Source organism: Aotus nancymaae, unplaced genomic scaffold (assembly GCF_030222135.1).
Source record: "Aotus nancymaae isolate 86718 unplaced genomic scaffold, 86718_ANA_hifiasm-v0.15.2.pri h1tg000014l, whole genome shotgun sequence".
Classification (NCBI taxonomy): domain Eukaryota; kingdom Metazoa; phylum Chordata; class Mammalia; order Primates; family Aotidae; genus Aotus; species Aotus nancymaae.
In genome coordinates, this window is record NW_026988425.1 from 111,104,917 (window position 1) to 111,122,137 (window position 17,221).

At 38.9% G+C, this 17,221-nt stretch overlaps 1 protein-coding gene across 1 annotated transcript in view; it reads left to right on the forward strand.

Annotated features, from left to right (window-relative positions):
- Nucleotides 1-17,221, forward strand: part of CERS3 (ceramide synthase 3) — a 102,592-nt gene that overhangs the window by 47,822 nt on the left and 37,549 nt on the right. The window contains exons 7-10 of the mRNA XM_012438621.3: nt 37-87; nt 3,782-3,874; nt 6,610-6,738; nt 10,156-10,262. Of these exons, the coding sequence (XP_012294044.2) occupies nt 37-87; nt 3,782-3,874; nt 6,610-6,738; nt 10,156-10,262 (380 nt within the window). The remainder of the gene's footprint in view (nt 1-36; nt 88-3,781; nt 3,875-6,609; nt 6,739-10,155; nt 10,263-17,221) is intronic.

Consider the following 17,221-nt stretch of genomic DNA (forward strand, 5'->3'; position numbering starts at 1 on the left):
ATTTATTTCTCAAATGTTGACTTTTTTTTTCCCCAGAAACCTTGGTTATATGACCTAGGGGAGGTTTGGAATGGCTATCCCAAACAGGTAAGTCCCCTTTGGTGGATTCCTCCCCTTACTTCAACATGGAGGTCCCTCAAATTATCTCCTTAGTTAGGTCTTGGTCCCCTGCTACTCTTTGTTCACTACTGTGTCATCCCTGGAACTTATTTTACTTGAGCTTCCTCATCCTTATTGACCCTCATTTGTCTCATTTCTTTAGTTTGTTTACAGTTAATGTAATTACATATTTGGGTTTAAATCTACCATTTTAGTATTTATTTTTTACTTGTACCACTTGATGCATTTTCTTTTGTACTCCCTTCTTGCTTTCCTATGGGACAGTCAAGTTATTTTTAAAAAATACTGTTGTTTTTCCTCCCTCATATTGACTTTTCAGTTACATATACTTTTATTCTTCTAGTAATTATCTTAGACATTACTGTATATGTCTTTCACTTATTACAGTCTGATACAAATTGATGTTCTTATCTCTTTCCACTCACTGAAAGGTCATTAGAATATACCATATATCCTCCTCCTTCAAATATTTAAAACCTTACAAGTCATTTCTATTATTGTTTTATAAATCTGTCAAATTACCCTTTTTGTGCTATTCCTTGCTTCCTATATTTCCATGTTTCCATCTGGGATTATTATCCTTCTGGCTGAGGGAGTACCTTTGCTATTTTTTTTAATGGTGGGTATGCCAGATTTTGTTAGAAAAATGTTACCATATTGCCTTTGATTTTTAAAGGATATTTTTGCTGGGTATAGAATTCTAGATTAGCAGTTATTTTCCTCACTTTTAATGATGTTATTTCATTGTCTTCTAGATCTCATCAGTTCTATAAGAATTCAGCTGTCACTTTTATTTTTGCTTCTTTGAGCATAATGTCTTTTTTCTCTTTTTGGCCAATTTTAATATTTTGTCTTGTCTTTCAGTTTTATTATGATATACATAAATGTGCTTATCTTTGAATTTATTCTGCTTAATGTCTGTAGAACATCTTGAATCTGTGACTTGATGTCTTCAGTCATTTTGGGAAAGTTCTTCCATTGGTTCTGTTCCATTCTCTTTCCAGACTCCTCTGAAATTCCAGTTACAAATTTGCTACTATACTAGACCTTTACCCTAGGCCCCTTATGTGTCTTATGCTTTTAAAAATATTTTCCATTCTCTTGCCTCTCTGTGCTTCAGTCTGTTGGGAGACAATTCTACACAGATCTCTTGCGTACCCTGTGAATTGAAGCACTGACTGCTTTTTGTTTTAGATGATCTTTTCAAGGATGTTCGTATAGCAAACAGTCATAAAAGATAGAGATAATGTCTCCCTATGGAGCAAAGAGTAAGCAAGTTATGGTCCATTATGAAAGGCCAGGTTCTCTAGCTCAGGGTTCCTCTCTTATAACACAACCCACAATGTGTGCAATTATGAAGATGGGGAAAGAGAAGACTGGCCCAAATACTGGTACTCTGGTTACTGCTATTAATGTGGGTCACAAACTACCTGCTGTCTACCAGGGTTTCTACTATCTTCTACCAACATTCATGGCACTTGTGGCAAACTAACTTATTAGCTTGCAACTAGGGTAAAATGTCAGACACTTCATTGTTCTGGATATTTTCTACTTTCCTGTCCTCCAGTTCACTGGTGCTTTTCTTAAGCAGTGTCTAATCTACTATTAAACACATCTTTTTAGTTCTTAATTTCAGTTATTATATTTTTCAGTTCTCAATTTTTTATTTTATTTTTTAATGGATCCCAGTTCTCTACTGCAGTTTTTCCCTTTGAGCTATTTTTGAAATTTTTTTAAAATCAGTCTGGTAAGTCTCATCTCTTGATCACCTGTGGATCTGTTTTCTCTCTTTCTCCTGTCTCCTTATGCTTGATAGCTTTTTATGAAATGACAGACATTGTATATGAAAAAGTATAGATGGTCAGGATGATATTATCTTCCTTCACAGAGAAGTTGCTTTCACTTCTGTTAGGTGTTAGAATAGGGGCAGATCACCTTTAATTATTGATTGAGCTGCTTCAAGGTAGACTTCAGTCTTTGTAAGGCAAGTATATTTCCAACTTACCCATATTCTAGGGTATTCTTCTTCAGTGATTTCAATTAAAAGATTACAGTGTTTACCATGACTCCTTTTCCTTAGTCAGCTGGAACACCAATTTACTTCCTAGTACTCTGATATTACAGATACTACCACTTAACTTCTGCTGTTTCTTAGGTGCTTGGCTCCATACTGCTTATAAATTTGCATATACAGAATTTATGATAGGTATAGGATGGTATTCTTTGAATTTATTCTTAGGGCCTACAGTACTTCTTGAAAAATAGGGTTCAGTCGAAATAAAAGGTTCACTCTAATGCATTTTTCTTCTCTTTAGGTTCTTGACTCCACAGGTTCTGGATGCCCTACTTGCTCTCTGATGCCTTCAATAGATATTCTTTCTTGTCTTTTATCCTGATTTTTAAGTTGTTCTTAAAAATCTGTCTCATTCCTTTATGGCCTTATTAAGGATGATGAGTTGACCCAAAAAATTAGTTATTTTAATATGTTAGCCTCAGCATTAAAGAATTAAAGAAGATTAGACCATAAGGGACCTAGGAATTATCTAGGCCAAACCCCAGGCCTATCATCTTCCATCTCCAACTTACTCTTATCTTCTCAGGTGTATCAGTTATCTGTTGGTACCTAACAAACCATCCCCAAAACTTAGTGCCTTCAAATAACAACCTTTTATTTGCTCTTGATTTAGCTGTCAATTTAGTCTAGGCTCAGCTAAGCAGTTTTTCTGCTCCATATGGTGTCAACTGAGTTCATTCATGCATTTTCAGACAATTGGGAGGCTGGCTAGGGAATAATGGCTCAAGTCCATGGTGACTTCATTCATAGTGTTGGCAGTCAGCACCTTGATTCTCTTTTTTGTGGCCTCTTCAGCTGGATGGCTCAGGATTCTTACATGGTACTTACAAAGTCTCTGCGTGCATCACATTTTCTTATGTCTCCTTGACCAAAGACCAGGATCAAGTCCATAGTCAGTGTTGGAGGAGACTGTACAAGGGCTTGGATATCAGAAGGCAACATTCACTGGGAGCATTAAGTAAGAGTCTAGCACACCAAGTAATGTCATGTCTCAACTTAGCTAAAATAAACACCACCACCCCCACTATAAAATTATTAAGAACATTCTAGCTGTCAAAATTTTATTCTTTTATTCAGAAGATATTTTTAGAGTTCTTAAACAATTATACATATTTTATTACTGTTCCATTTGAGAATGGGCTAATTCTGATCACCAGCCTGTCACCAGAAAAGAGATTAAGACATCAGATTTTGAGTACTATTCAGGAAACATTAATCAAAGTAAATCGTGGGACCAGCAGAAAAGAATTCCCATTGTTTCTAAGTAAAGATTTATAATTTAAAAAAAAATTTAAACTTAACTCTAAATAAACTAAAGTAAGGCACTTACACCTGTGGTAGTTGTATTTAACTTTTGAAACAAAACATTTAACTTGGTTTTGGAATACTTGTCTACCCTTTTAGAAATAAAATGCCTTGAGATATCATCTTTAATTTCTTTGTTGAAATGTAAATTGAAATAAAAATCAGTGTTATTTTATGGAATCTGGTGGGATATAAATAGGCATGAACAGTAGGTTTTGGTGCATTAAAATGAGTTGCTTCTATGATGGCATTTAAAGTAATGAATACTCCTCTTTTCCTCAGCCCCTGCTGCCATCTCAGTACTGGTACTACATTCTAGAAATGAGTTTTTATTGGTCTCTGTTGTTTAGACTTGGCTTTGATGTCAAAAGAAAGGTAAGTGTCTTATTTACAAAGCTTCTTTATCAATTTCTTCAAAAATTTCCATCTCCATGCCCCAGATTATAATCTTTAATTTATATTTTTCTGTGTATTTGGGTCCAGTTCATTGCTTTTGTGTGCTTTATAGTACATAGAATAGTGCTAATTATACTCATGCTTTGGTGCCTTGGCAAACATTCGTAGTGAAATATTATAAAAACTGTGAAGCTTCACCTCTGTTCAATAAGAAAAAAACATCTCCTTTATATGTCTGTTTCTTTTGGTTTGAGAATGTAATGTCCATCAATGCAAAGAAGAAACATGTTAGTAGTGTTAATTCTGCAACCACATCTTTTCGTTAATTGCAAAACCACCTTATATACAACATTTTTCTGTTTTCAGAGACATTGAAAACATTTTTCCCCTTAATTCATCAAATATATTTATGAGGAAATAAAACAAAGTGCCGTTGCTTTGGGCACTATTAGTTTTGCTTTATTTTCAGGGAAACTCAGTCACAGGCATGAGAAATGCCACTTCTGAGGTCACAAAGTGTATTTTAGAAACTATTTGGTTATTACTGATTCCTGATTACTGATCCAGCAAACCATGTTAAAGCCTGAATGCAATCATAAGATTTTGTCATATATGTAAGCAACTCAGATCAAATGATAAATGCTCTTGGCATATATTCATAAATTACATCATAAATAAAAGGCTGGTTTGCAGCAAAATTTGTATGATAAATACAATGACGTTTAATGTTGGATAAACCAGTTTAGCTTGATTAAATGTTTCAGTTGAGTGATGGTGGCCATTACCCATTACTAAGGGACACACTACAGTTAATTGGACATCTTAAGACATGAGGAATATAAATATAAGAACACACTGTGAAAAACTCTGATAGAAATAATTATCATTTCCATATAACTCAATAATAGCTAAAGATTAACTGTACTAACTTTAGGCTAGGAATACATCAAAATTTAATCAGTCGAGTCATTTTCTCAAGGGATAGAGTTGAAAATAATCATTTTTTATAATGTCTTTATATACAGGTAGGTCGATCTTGTATTTCACCCACCTTTGATTTTGCTGTAGTTAACTTCCTTTTTATTATTTACAGGTGTATTGAACATCTTCTCAAAAATTAAATATAAATATATGTTATATGTCTTATAAAGATGGATCTTCAGAAACATAAAGCTACTGGGAGGTGACTAAAGCACAGGGCCCAGAGTCAGGTCTCCGGGGTTTGAATTCTTGGCTTCACCACACACTAACATCTCCAGCTAGTTGGTTAAACTCTCTAAACTTGATTTCCTCATCTATAAAATGGAGTTAAAGATAGTTCCTATCTTCTCTGGTTGTTGTGTGGATTAAGCAGTTTAATCTATATAAAATACTTCCTGATATACAGCAAGTGCTCAATAAATTGAGCTATTATGGATACTGTATTGCTTTGGCTATGAGGAAACTGAAATCTTTTTAAACATCTTTATTGAGTTATCCGGATATAACACAATTAAACTATTTAAAGTGTGCATTCAGTGGTTTTTAAAATATATTCAGAGTTGTGCAATCATCACCACAGTCAATTTTAGAACATTTGTATCATCCCAAGAAGAAGCCCTTTGCCCTTTGGCAGTCACTCCCCATTTCTCTCAACCTCCCCAGACCTTGGCAACCACAAATGTTCTTTGTCTCTATAAATGTGCCTATTCTGGCTATTTCATATAAATGGAATTATACAATATGTGGTCTTTTGTGTTTGCCTTGTTTCACTTAGTGTAATATTTTCCAGGTTCATCCATGTTATGGCATGTATCAGTACTGCATTACTTTTTATTGCTAAGTAATAGTCCATTGTACAGATGGATGAATTTTATTTATCCTCTTATCAGTTGATGGATATTTGGATTGTTTCCTACATTTGGCTATAATGAATAATGCTATGGATATTCATACACAAGTTTTTTGCATGAACATATATTTTCATTCTACCTAAGAGTGGAATTGCTGGGCCATATGGTAATTCCACCTAATCTTTTGAAGAACTGTCAGACTGTTTAACAAAGCAACTACACCATTTTACATTCCTACCAGCATTGTATTAGAGTTCCAGTTTCTCCACATCCTTGTCAACACTTGTTATTGTTCATCTTCTTTATTATAGCCATCCTAGTGGGTGTGGAGTGGTATCTTGTTGTGGTTTTGGTTTATATTCTCCTGATGGCTAATGACTGAACATGGTTTCATGTATGAATTGGCCATTTGTATATTTTCTTTGTAGGAAACCTTTAAGTTTTTATTATACTCAGTGACAGTAGCTTTCCTTAGCCTAGATTTTCTTATTTCATAGGCACTAACTTATATAATGGTTGTGTAGATTTATTATATCAATCTTTTATTCTTTTTTTGGGAATAGGCAGGGGATAAACAATAATGTAGGTGTATACAGTAACATGCTTGTGTGTGTCTGCATTTATTGTGTGTTGGGGGGCAGTGTGTGTGTATGCATATATCCAATGTCAGGATGGTATCTCAGAGTTAAATGACTTCATCAACAAGAATAATACTTGTCTTAGCTCCCTCACACGTACTGTGTTTAAGAATTAAAAGAATTTTATAAATTTCAAAACATGCAGATCTAAGTTGTTGGTTTCATCATCATAATTGTTATCTCTTCCAGTGATTGGGAAATAAATGCATTTGCTTAATGGCTTCTATTTCCCCTCATTCTGTAGGATTTTCTAGCTCATATCATCCACCACCTGGCTGCTATTAGTCTGATGAGCTTCTCTTGGTGTGCTAATTATATTCGCAGTGGGACCCTTGTGATGATTGTACATGATGTGGCTGACATTTGGCTGGAGGTAAACATTTGCCATTAAAAAACTAATGACAATACCACGTCCTGGGTGTTTGTAACTGCCCACAGAAGTAATTGTCTGAGCGATTTAGCAGGAGTCTCTGTCCTGAAAACACCCAAAGTCTGAGAATATCTCTAGATTCCCAGATCCTCCAAGATTACAGAAATGAAACCTCCTAGTTTTAATTTTCAATCCTTCTCCATGGTAGTAGAGAGATGTTAATTTGTGGGATTCCACTTCTGGAAGTTGCATGCACATGCTCACTCAGAAAGTAAGATGGGATATTTGCAGAAGGAATAAACTCCAATCTTTTAAAAGGAAAACTTGCATTTATGACATTGAAGATTCTCAAATTTGGATGACACCATCTATTCACTTAGGCCAATGCTTGAATACCCATTGAATGTTCATGCTACCCCACCCTACCCTCCCCAGCCCAATCCCTTGCTTTAAGGAGTATAAGCTGATTGTTTTTAAGGCCCTCATTTTCTAACGGAGGAAGAGGGTTTAGGATGTTTTCTGAAGGAGTCAACATTAAAACAAGAGTCTTCCTAATCTCACCCCACACAAAATAGAAGAAACAAAGGCCCATTGGGATTGTTTTCCGGACCTGCTTCTGTTCTGTTTTGATTCCTGTTGACCCCAGGCAGTGATGGAATGGTTCCCTTCTCTGCCAGGTCTCCTGCTGTATTTAGAGCAACAATTCCTTATTTATTTAAATATACACATTTATAATGAATCCAGGGGAAAAGATGTTAAACCATTTCACATTTGGGATTGCTTCTTGAAGGGCTAACAATTGAATATAGGTTGATATGGAAGAAATTAAATTTAATAGAATCTTATTCTTCTAGGTCGGAGTTTAGCAAACTTCTTGGCAAAAGGCCAGATAGTAAAGTTAGTTTTGTGGGCCACATATGATCTCTGTCACATATTCTTTCTTTGTTTTTGTTTTTTGCTTTTTTAAATACCCCTTAAAAATGTGAAAACCATTCTTAAGGGCTGATTAGCTTTAGCCCATGGGCTGGGTTGTAATTTACCAAACCCTGTCGTAGAAGTCACCAGAAGTCATTTGCAGCCATTTCAAAGCAACTGGCCACTTAAAATATCCCCTGTGTACAGAATTTTGTTTCTACCTTGTATGTAATCATAATTAGACATGTAAATTCCACTCAAAAGGTCAAGATTATTATATGTGCTTCAGGGTAACAAATGGCTATGCAGGAGAAGGATTGTGCCAGTTTTTCTGCACGGCGCTCTCTAGATACAGCCCTTGCTGCTGTAATTACCTCCTTCTCTGATTGTATCTCAGTAATCCTGATGGAAAATTAAGAACACATTGGCCCTGTCTTAAGAATTTTATACTACTCCATTGCTTCTAAGCTCTCATGTTCAATTGCCTTTGGTGTGCGTCCAATGTAAAACAGCCTCATTGTGTTATTAGAGGGGAGTTAGGTGTTCAGCCTGGGAAGAAACATGGGGTTGCCCTGCCTACCCTCCCCACCCTTCCACTGATGTGACATGATTCCCCAAGTGACTTGGGCAAATCACTTATTGTTTTGTTTCCTAGCCCCAGCTGTAACATGAGAAGTCATATCTGTCCCTTGGGGAATGTGATAAACTTTAGCTCATTATTATCTGAAAATGTTCTGAGGTCCTTAGGTAAAAAAAGAAGAAAAATGAACTGTCCAATTTTAGAGGTTCCCTCATGAGCAAACTATAAGAACAGTTTCATGTTGCTAATGATTGTGAATCATTCTCGATTCACCAGTCATGATCTGACGTGAAGTTCAATGAGCAAGGCTGGTACCTTCCATCAGCTGGAAGTAGACACAGTATTAAGTGGTAGCAGGGGCCTGTTTGTGATGTTCTCCCAGGGTGCACAGTCCACGGCTTCCTTGAATAGTGTGTGTTTGAGGGTTTGTTTTCTCAGTCAAGTTCTAGTTGAACCCAGACATGGCACAACTTTTGCCCCTGGCTTCCTTGAGATGGTACCTATTTATCTTTCATATTTCTCAAGACACTGGGGGCATTTCCTCGCTCTTTTTTTTTTTGGAGGAAAAACAGCCTTCACATCTACTATTCTCACTCGTAAGTGACCTTTTGCCTTCTTCACACATCTTCCTGATCCTCTAAGTTTCCACATGGTCAAGTTTGGATCCAAGACCCAACATCCTGACTGATACTTAGCAAACAAAGGGGCTGCCGTCTCCTATTTCATCACACAATCCAGAATATGTTCTGTGTATGTCTTGCCCCAAAAAATGCTACTTTGCCCTCACAAGTGGACTCACAGGGATCCTCTCCCATCCCTGTGTACACCCCTCGCTTCCCACCCCAGCTGGCCTCTGATCCTTCCATCAGCTTCCTGCTCTGTCACAGTCACTCTGAATTCGGGCCTTTCTCCCCACACCTGTCTCCCACCCACTGGGCACACCAGCCTTTCTGTGTCAGCAACTGATGCTGTTCCTGGGGGGCCCTCTACCAACCCCACAGTCGGGCCATATTCTTACCCCTTCGTAAGTATGGCAAAGTATGAAAAATGTCACGTCAACCCTTCCTGGAGTGTAAATATGTTGCCTCTCTTGCTCTGGAAGGGCCTTGAGCTTCTGGTGTGAAGTTGGTTCTGAAACTGCCCAAGTCTAAGCCATGTTCCCTAGAAGAATGATCTGTGCCCCAGCAACTCCTCCCACCTCCTGCTCCCGGACTCCCACTTCCTACTCCCACCACAAACTTCCCTCTTCAGCCTTGGGCACTGCTGGATAATGCAATATAGATTGCTTATCAATTAATTGTCTTCTAACACAGTCAGCAACCCTTTTTGCAGTTCTTTTTATTCAACACAGGTAATACTAGCAGTATAGACTAGCATAAAAGAATTGGGAAAGACCAAATGCTTGAAACTTTATTTCAACAAGTTCAGGTCCCTGAGAGCTGCCTCCCAACTCTGCCTCTTCCATTATCTCCCTTGAAGTAGCCTCCTTGATTGCAGAATTCTCAGACCAGCCCAGGATTTCCCACCTGTCCCAGCCTTTCTTCAGTCCAGCTCCCATCCCAGTTACATGGAGATACTAAGTAAATGCCCACATGAAATGCATGCTAAAGTGGATTATGCTAACTTAAAGTGTTTTTGAAAGGCACAAGTAGTAGTATGGTCATTTTAACATATTTTTAAGAAACATTATGTTATGGAAAATATCAAACATATGACAAGATAAAGGGAATTGTATAATGGACCCATCAGCATTAGCAGTTATCAATATGTCCAGTCTTGTTTAATCTATTGCCCCACTTGTAACCCTACCTTCCACCAGATTGTTTTGAAGCAAATCCCAGACCTCATATCATTTCATTTATAAATTTAAATTTAAAAATGTATGCTACTGTTACTTTAACTGCAGATTCTTTCTTTCTTCACAGTCTGCTAAGATGTTTTCTTATGCTGGATGGACACAGACCTGTAATACCCTGTTTTTCATCTTCTCTGCCATATTTTTCATCAGCCGCCTCATTGTTTTTCCCTTCTGGTGAGTAGATGGGTGATGCACCCTGCCGTTGGTCAATGTGCAGAGGTGGCCTCAGCACATGGTTACCATCAGGGCATTGGCCTTTCCATACATGGGTCTCCAGTTATTTGTGCCAAGTACAGTTGGGGAAAAGAATGTGATGGAGCCATTTTTATAAGTAATTAAAACAGCACTCTATAGTGTGAAAAATGCTTATTACAACAGGAGGTGGAAAATGTGTGACTTGACAGGCAAGCAGCAGCTCTTACTCTGTCTTGTTTCTTGAATGTGGACCTTTCTTTGTGGTTAACAGCTTTTCCAGTCACTCAATGAAAAGTCACTGTCCAATCACCAGTTCTCTAAAAGAGAGGCATGTTCTGTGTGACAGTAACTACAGTCAGTACTTGAATGTCAGACACTGGGTTAGGTCCTTTCCATATCTTGGCTCTAGTCTACATAATAAATCATAAAGATGGGTATTATCACTTCCACATCCCAGATAAGGAGAGTGATACTCATTTATTTCATTCTCCATGACCACTAGTTCTAATAATGGTTTGAGTATCCTTTTGATATGATTGGCTCTCCATCAGTCTGTTGATTTTGTGTAGCCACAGAGTGGCAATGGAGAGAATAGATTGCATCTCCCGTGACAGTCATTTCCTTGGGAACCATAATTTTCCATGTGTTGATCGACAGAAACCAGAATAAACATGCAGGAAAGACGTAGACAGTTTGGGAGGAACGGCTTTTAACTGACCATAATTTGGGGCTAGTCTGGGAGCTTGGGATCTTCTAAACAGAAGACTTAGTGCTATTGAAGAGCCTCGATCCAGGGGAAATGGATGGAGACTCAGACCCAAGTTCCAGGCCTCATTCCTAAGTGTATAGCCAGCACACTTGGGTAGCATCCAGGGAAATGCAGCCAAAGAGGTCAATGCCCTTCCCATAGAAGTCAGCTGCATTCTTTAGACCCTATATATTAGGCATTTTCTGGAAAGGAGCAACAGAGTGTAGTGGTTAAGTTGCTGGATACAAGAGTCCATTCTGCATTTAAATCCTGGCTCCACACTTACAAACTTTGTGACCTTGAACAGGCTAGACCACCTCTCTGTGCCTCAGTTTTCTCATCTGTAAAATGGAAATAAGGGTTGTCATGAGGCTTAACTATTTTATGTAGTTTAAAACAATGTCTGGTACTCAGTAAAAAATCAGTAAATGCTCTCTATTATAATTAAACGTATTAATGAGTATCTCAGAATTTGAAGTTAAACTATTCCTTGGTTAATAAATCATTACCATCACTTACACTTTGACTGAGCAAGTGCGTTTGTGAAATTTTAATAATGGCTGGGCATGGTGCTATGCGCCTGTGGTCCCAGCTACTGAGGAGCCTGAAGCGGGGGGATCGCTTAAGCCCAGGAGGTTGAGATCAGCCTGGGCAACATAGTGAGACCATGTCTTTATATATATAATTATTGATAATTCTATCAATAACTGCTATCATACTATGTATAATTCTAATAATAATATATAGTATATATAGTATGATAGCAATTATTGATAGAATCATGTTGACTTGCAGATGACAGTTGGATACAGCTTTTCAGTATGACTTTCATGACACTATCAATGCAGCATTTGTCCCTAGTTCTTTTCCTTGTGTCCCAAAGGCACTACACGTCCCAGTCACCTGTTGCCATATGACAAAGCATCTGAAAACCTAGTGGCTTAGGACAGCAGTGGGCAAACATTTTCTGTAAAAGGCCAGAGAATATATATATTTTAGGCTTTGAGGGCCACATATGGTCTTTTTTGCATATTTTTCTTCATTTTGTTTTGTTTCATAGTCCTTTAAAAATGTAGCAAGCCATACTTACTTAGCTCATGGGCTGTACGAAAACATACAGCCAGATTGCAGGCCAGATTTTACCCAGAGGCCATAGTTTGGAGACCTCTGTTTTAAGACGACCACCTTGATTGATTATTATTATTATTTCTCACGGTTCTAGGAGTTGATTGGCCTTGGCTAGATGATTTTCACTTAGGGTCTCTTGTGTGGTCACAGTTATATGGTGGCTGGGCAGTCACATAGTGTCTAGAGTCTTCAGCACATGGTTAAAGTCATATATAGAAAATCAGGCCGGGTGCAGTGGCTTACACCTGCAATGCCAGTACTTGGGGAAGCCAAAGTGGGCAGATCGCCTGAGGTCAGGAGTTCTAGACCAGCCTGGCGAAAATGGTGAAACCCTGTCTCTACTAAAAATACAAAACAATTTAGCTGGGTGTAGTGGCATATGCCTATAATCCCAGCTACTTGGGAGCCTGAGGCAGGAGAATTACTTGAACCTGGGAGACGAAGGTTGCAGTGAGCTGAGATTGTGCCACTGCACTCCAGCCTGCGTGCCTTCAAAAGCAGAAAGGAAGAGAGAGAGAGACAGAGAGAGAGAGGGCAAGAGAGGAAGGGAGGAAGAGAGGAAGAGAGGAAGGGAGGAAAGGAGGAAGGAAGGAGAAAAGAAAGAGAAAATCAGCTGGCTGATGCTGCTTGTTGGCTGGAACACCCACAGCCCCTCTACTTGGCCTTGACCTCCTCATCTCATGGCACCTGCATTTCAAGGGTGAGCATCTTAAGAGAGTGCTAAAGAGATGCTGCATCTTTTCTCATAACCAGCCTCAGTAGTCACATCATGTCATTTCCAAACTTATGTTTTTCATTGGAACCAGGTCACTAAATCTGACTCATATTCAAGGAAAGGAAGACTAGACTCCATTTCTTGATGGGAGCAGTTTCAGTGAATTTGCAGAAATATTTTAAAAGCACACAGCATGGAAGCTCTTGGTTCCAGGAACTCTCTGAGAAGCTTCTGCAACATTGCTGCCATGGTTGGCTTTTGATTTAGCAATGGAGAATATTCACCTCAGAATATCCCATGATGTCTCAAAATAAACAAGCTTACTCACGCACAAACAATTGAACAACAGGTGGTGCTGAGTGATTCTCAGGAGAGTGTGCTATTTTCCCACATACCTTTGTCTTTGAAAACCCTGCGTTTAAGAACTCATTCTCATGACAGTATTTCTGGATTTTAAGGAGATTTTGTTACATGCATTTGGCATTTTCTTGATCTTGATACTGAATTCACTTGCCCATTGTAGAGAGCAGCCAGTACTCCTATTTGCTGTCTTCAAGGAGTTGGGTTGCAAATAAATCAATATGAACAAACTTGACAGTAAAGCAAAACAAAACAGGCTGGGTGTGGTGGCTCACGCCTGTAATCCCAGCACCACTTTGAGAGGCTGAGGCAGGTGAATCACCTGAGGCCAGGAGTTTGAGACCAGCCTGGTCAACGTGGTAAAACCCCATCTCTACCAAAAATGCAAAAATTAGCCCAGCGTGGTGGCAGGTACCTGTAATCCTAGCTACTCAGGAGGCTGAGACAGGAGAATCGCTTGAACCCAGGAGGTGGAGGTTGCAGTGAGCCAGGATTGCACCATTGCACTCCAGCCTGGGTGACAAGAGTGAAACTTCATCTCAAAAAAAAAAAAGGTTATAAAAACGGAACAACAACAAAAACTTTTTCCTGATAAAAATATGTCTGTACTGATGTTGACCAATTCTCATTGTTTGGAAAGTTGAGAAAAACCTCACCAAGCCATTGGAAGTTTGGCAGATCAGTTTTCACTGGTCTCTGAAGAAAGCATGTCCATCAGAGAGGGATCTTCTTTCTGGTGCAGAGTACTGCTCTAGTTTAAATGGTCTTCCCACCGGCATGAACCTGTTGCACCATCATCTTCGTGGAGCCAAAGGGGAAAATTTGGTTCCTTGTTGTTAGCTTGGCTTCAGTCCTCTGTCTAAAACTTACAACTCTGTGGATTCATTTTTCAAAGAAGATTTATTCTATCCAAATGTGTTGGGATTTTACTATGGACCAAGCAATGTGCAGATCATAGGTATCACTGGAAGGTGGCTCAGCTAACCTTTTTCAAGACTGAGGCATCTTAGAGGCACCCTGGAAAGCAGTTTGCAATCTAGTTGCTCTGTTCTTCTTTCCAGCTGCTTTTGTTGCACATCTTTGGGAGAAAACTAACGGGTCGTGCTTATCTGAGATTTGTCTAGAAGCCTTGAGAAAAATAACCGGAGTTAGTACATTTCCCTTTCCCTGTCTTTGACTTTTCTCTCATTTTCCCCAGCGTCAGTCATATTTGCATATTTTCTTGGTGAGCCTCCCTTTCGCATCCAGCCACTAGGATCCTCTTCTGTTTCTGGGGATCTTATCTCATTCTCCGTCAGCTTCTACAACAGCCAGTTACATTGGTTTTCTAAGCATTGTTTCATTCACATTAGGTAGAAATTCAAAAGAGCACTGGTCAAATTGTTTTAATTGCCTGGTAACCCCATTTGTTTGCATTTTTATTCAAAACCATTTAAATTGCAGGCATAGTTTTTCACACTGTATTCCCAACTATTTTTTTCAAAAAATTATTTCTCTAGTTTGGAATTATTGGATGTATCTACCTTGTTGAATATGCAAATACCCACACAGAGTTATTAGGCTAGAAAGACCTTTCTAAGGCCAGGCAAACCATTCCTCTGACTACTAACAATTTTCCTCCACTAACAACAAGAGCATATCGTGGTTCCACCGAGGCAGGTCTACCTGAAGGGAAGGCGTGCTCTGCTTTGCTGGTTTTGCACCTGAGAGTTTAGTGTCTGTCACAGCTGAAAGTGCAGGTGGCAGGGTGGCTTGTTGAACTCATCATAGCCAGATGTTGTAACAACAACAGCACACGGTGGGTGAGACACAGCTTGTGCCTTCCAGGAGTGCATCAAGGCCATAGAGAGGTCTTTGTGTCTACCCCTGTTTCATATGTTTGAAGACTATTCACACTGACTATGTTTCTCAGATGTTTCAAAAAGAAAACATTTCAACTGCAAATAGTACTGAAACACCTAGCTCCCTTACTTCCAAAGACACATATGCTTGTAAGGTTTTCCCCTTACCACTGGTTCACTGGACTTCAGATGTCAGCTTTTGAAATGATCCAGCTTTTACAAGTGTAGAAAAATAGTGCCCCGGGAAGTCCATATGTGAAAGGGAATATTACGGACTGTGTGACCATGTAAATGCTTGGAATGGCTAACAGAGAAAGGAGAGTTTTAAAAAATAGAGAAAAGACAAGACAAAGCTGAAAGTACCCAACAGTGCTCTTAGCTGACGTGCATGGGTGGGGACCAGGGATTAGAGAAGGATGGACCCTTCTTGTCCTCTGAAGTCCCGGAGCCTTGGTCCTAAATGAAAAGCAGATGGCCGAGCATGGGTTCTGATGGCACCATGGTCAGCTTAGTGCCCTTTGCACAGCCAGCGAAGAAAAGGAAGGTACAAGGCAAGAAAGACTCTGTTACAGCTGGGCCACTCCCTTGAGCCACCACTCCAGATACATATCTCTGAACTAGACTTTCCAGTCGCATACCTGAGGTAGGAGACTACCTGTTCTGCCACATATGTTCACTGTCTCATTCCACAGGAACCCTCAGAAGAGCTGTCTCATCCTGCCCATGTACTTGGTACCTTCTTTCTGCCATTTTTAAGTTTATGAAGGACAGCTACAACAATAACCCCTGTTCAAACCATAGAATCCTAGAATGAGGAACCTTATTTATAATCTACTCCTGTCCTTTTATTCACTTATTCATTTATTTAAAAATAATTTCTTTTTGAGATAGAGTCTTGCTCTGTCGCCAAGCTGGAGTGTAGTGGCGCGATCAATGCTCACTGCAACCTCTGCCTCCCAGGTTCAAGCAATTCTTCTTCCTCAGCCTCCTGAGTAGCTGGCTGGGACTACAGGCATGCACCACCATGCCCAGCTAATTTTTGTAGTTTTAGTAGAGATGGGGTTTCACCATGTTGCCCATGATGATCTCAATCTCTTGATCTCATGATCCACCTGCCTCGGTCTCCCAATTTTAGAAATAGTTTTAAGCTTACAAAGAAATTTCTAGTATATTACAGAGAACCCTTAGATATACTGTTTGTCAGTTAGCATTTTGCCTCATTTACTTTGTCATTTTTTTTTTCTCTCTCTCCTTCCCCTCCACACATGTGTATGAATACACATATTTGTTTCTGAACCATTTAGAAGTTGTAAATATCAACTAAATAATTCCTTGTGCCCTAAATATTTGAGCATGTATTTCCTAGGAAGAAGGACATTCTCCTACATAATCACAATGTGGTTATCAATTGCAGGAAATGTAGCAGTCTACCTTCCATGTTCCAATTTAGTCAATCAGTCCAGTCATGTGTTTTACAGCTCTTCCCCCTCACTGCTTGGGGATCCAGCTCCATATCATGTATTACATTTCGTTGTCATTCATCTGGAACAGTTCCTTACCTCTTCTTTGTCTTTCATGTTGCTGACATTGTTGAAACATTTAGATGCCATGTTTATTTTTCAGATGAAGAGTTAAGGTACTTCCAGAATCACATAGCTAGTTATGGAAGAATCAAGACTAGAAACAGGGTATTTGAAACACAGAACAGATATGTTTCAAGTTAAATTTGAAACTAGATGGAGAGCAGTATCGTTTGTCTTTACTAAGTATTTATTAAATTTTCTTCAACTGCCCAGTCATTTAGAAACTTAAGAGATCACTGAGGTAGACAATTGTTCACCTGTAGAACCAGTATTTGCTATCCTAAAAGGGCCTAATGCTCATACCCACAATTAGCAAGAAAATAAGATCTTTACCTTGCAATTTTCATTAGACAAATACAACTTTTTGGTGGTCACCTTAGCTAGTCCAGCAAAATCAGCTAATATTTATACCAACACTGCAATTTATTCAAACCATGCAAACTTCAGTGATTAGAAGAGCTAAGATTGGAAACAAAACTGAAAACACACAAAGCTGAGCTTTGCAATCCAAGGGCATGGTAGTAGCTTATCAATTTGGACAGGTTAAATCCAGTGGACAGGGA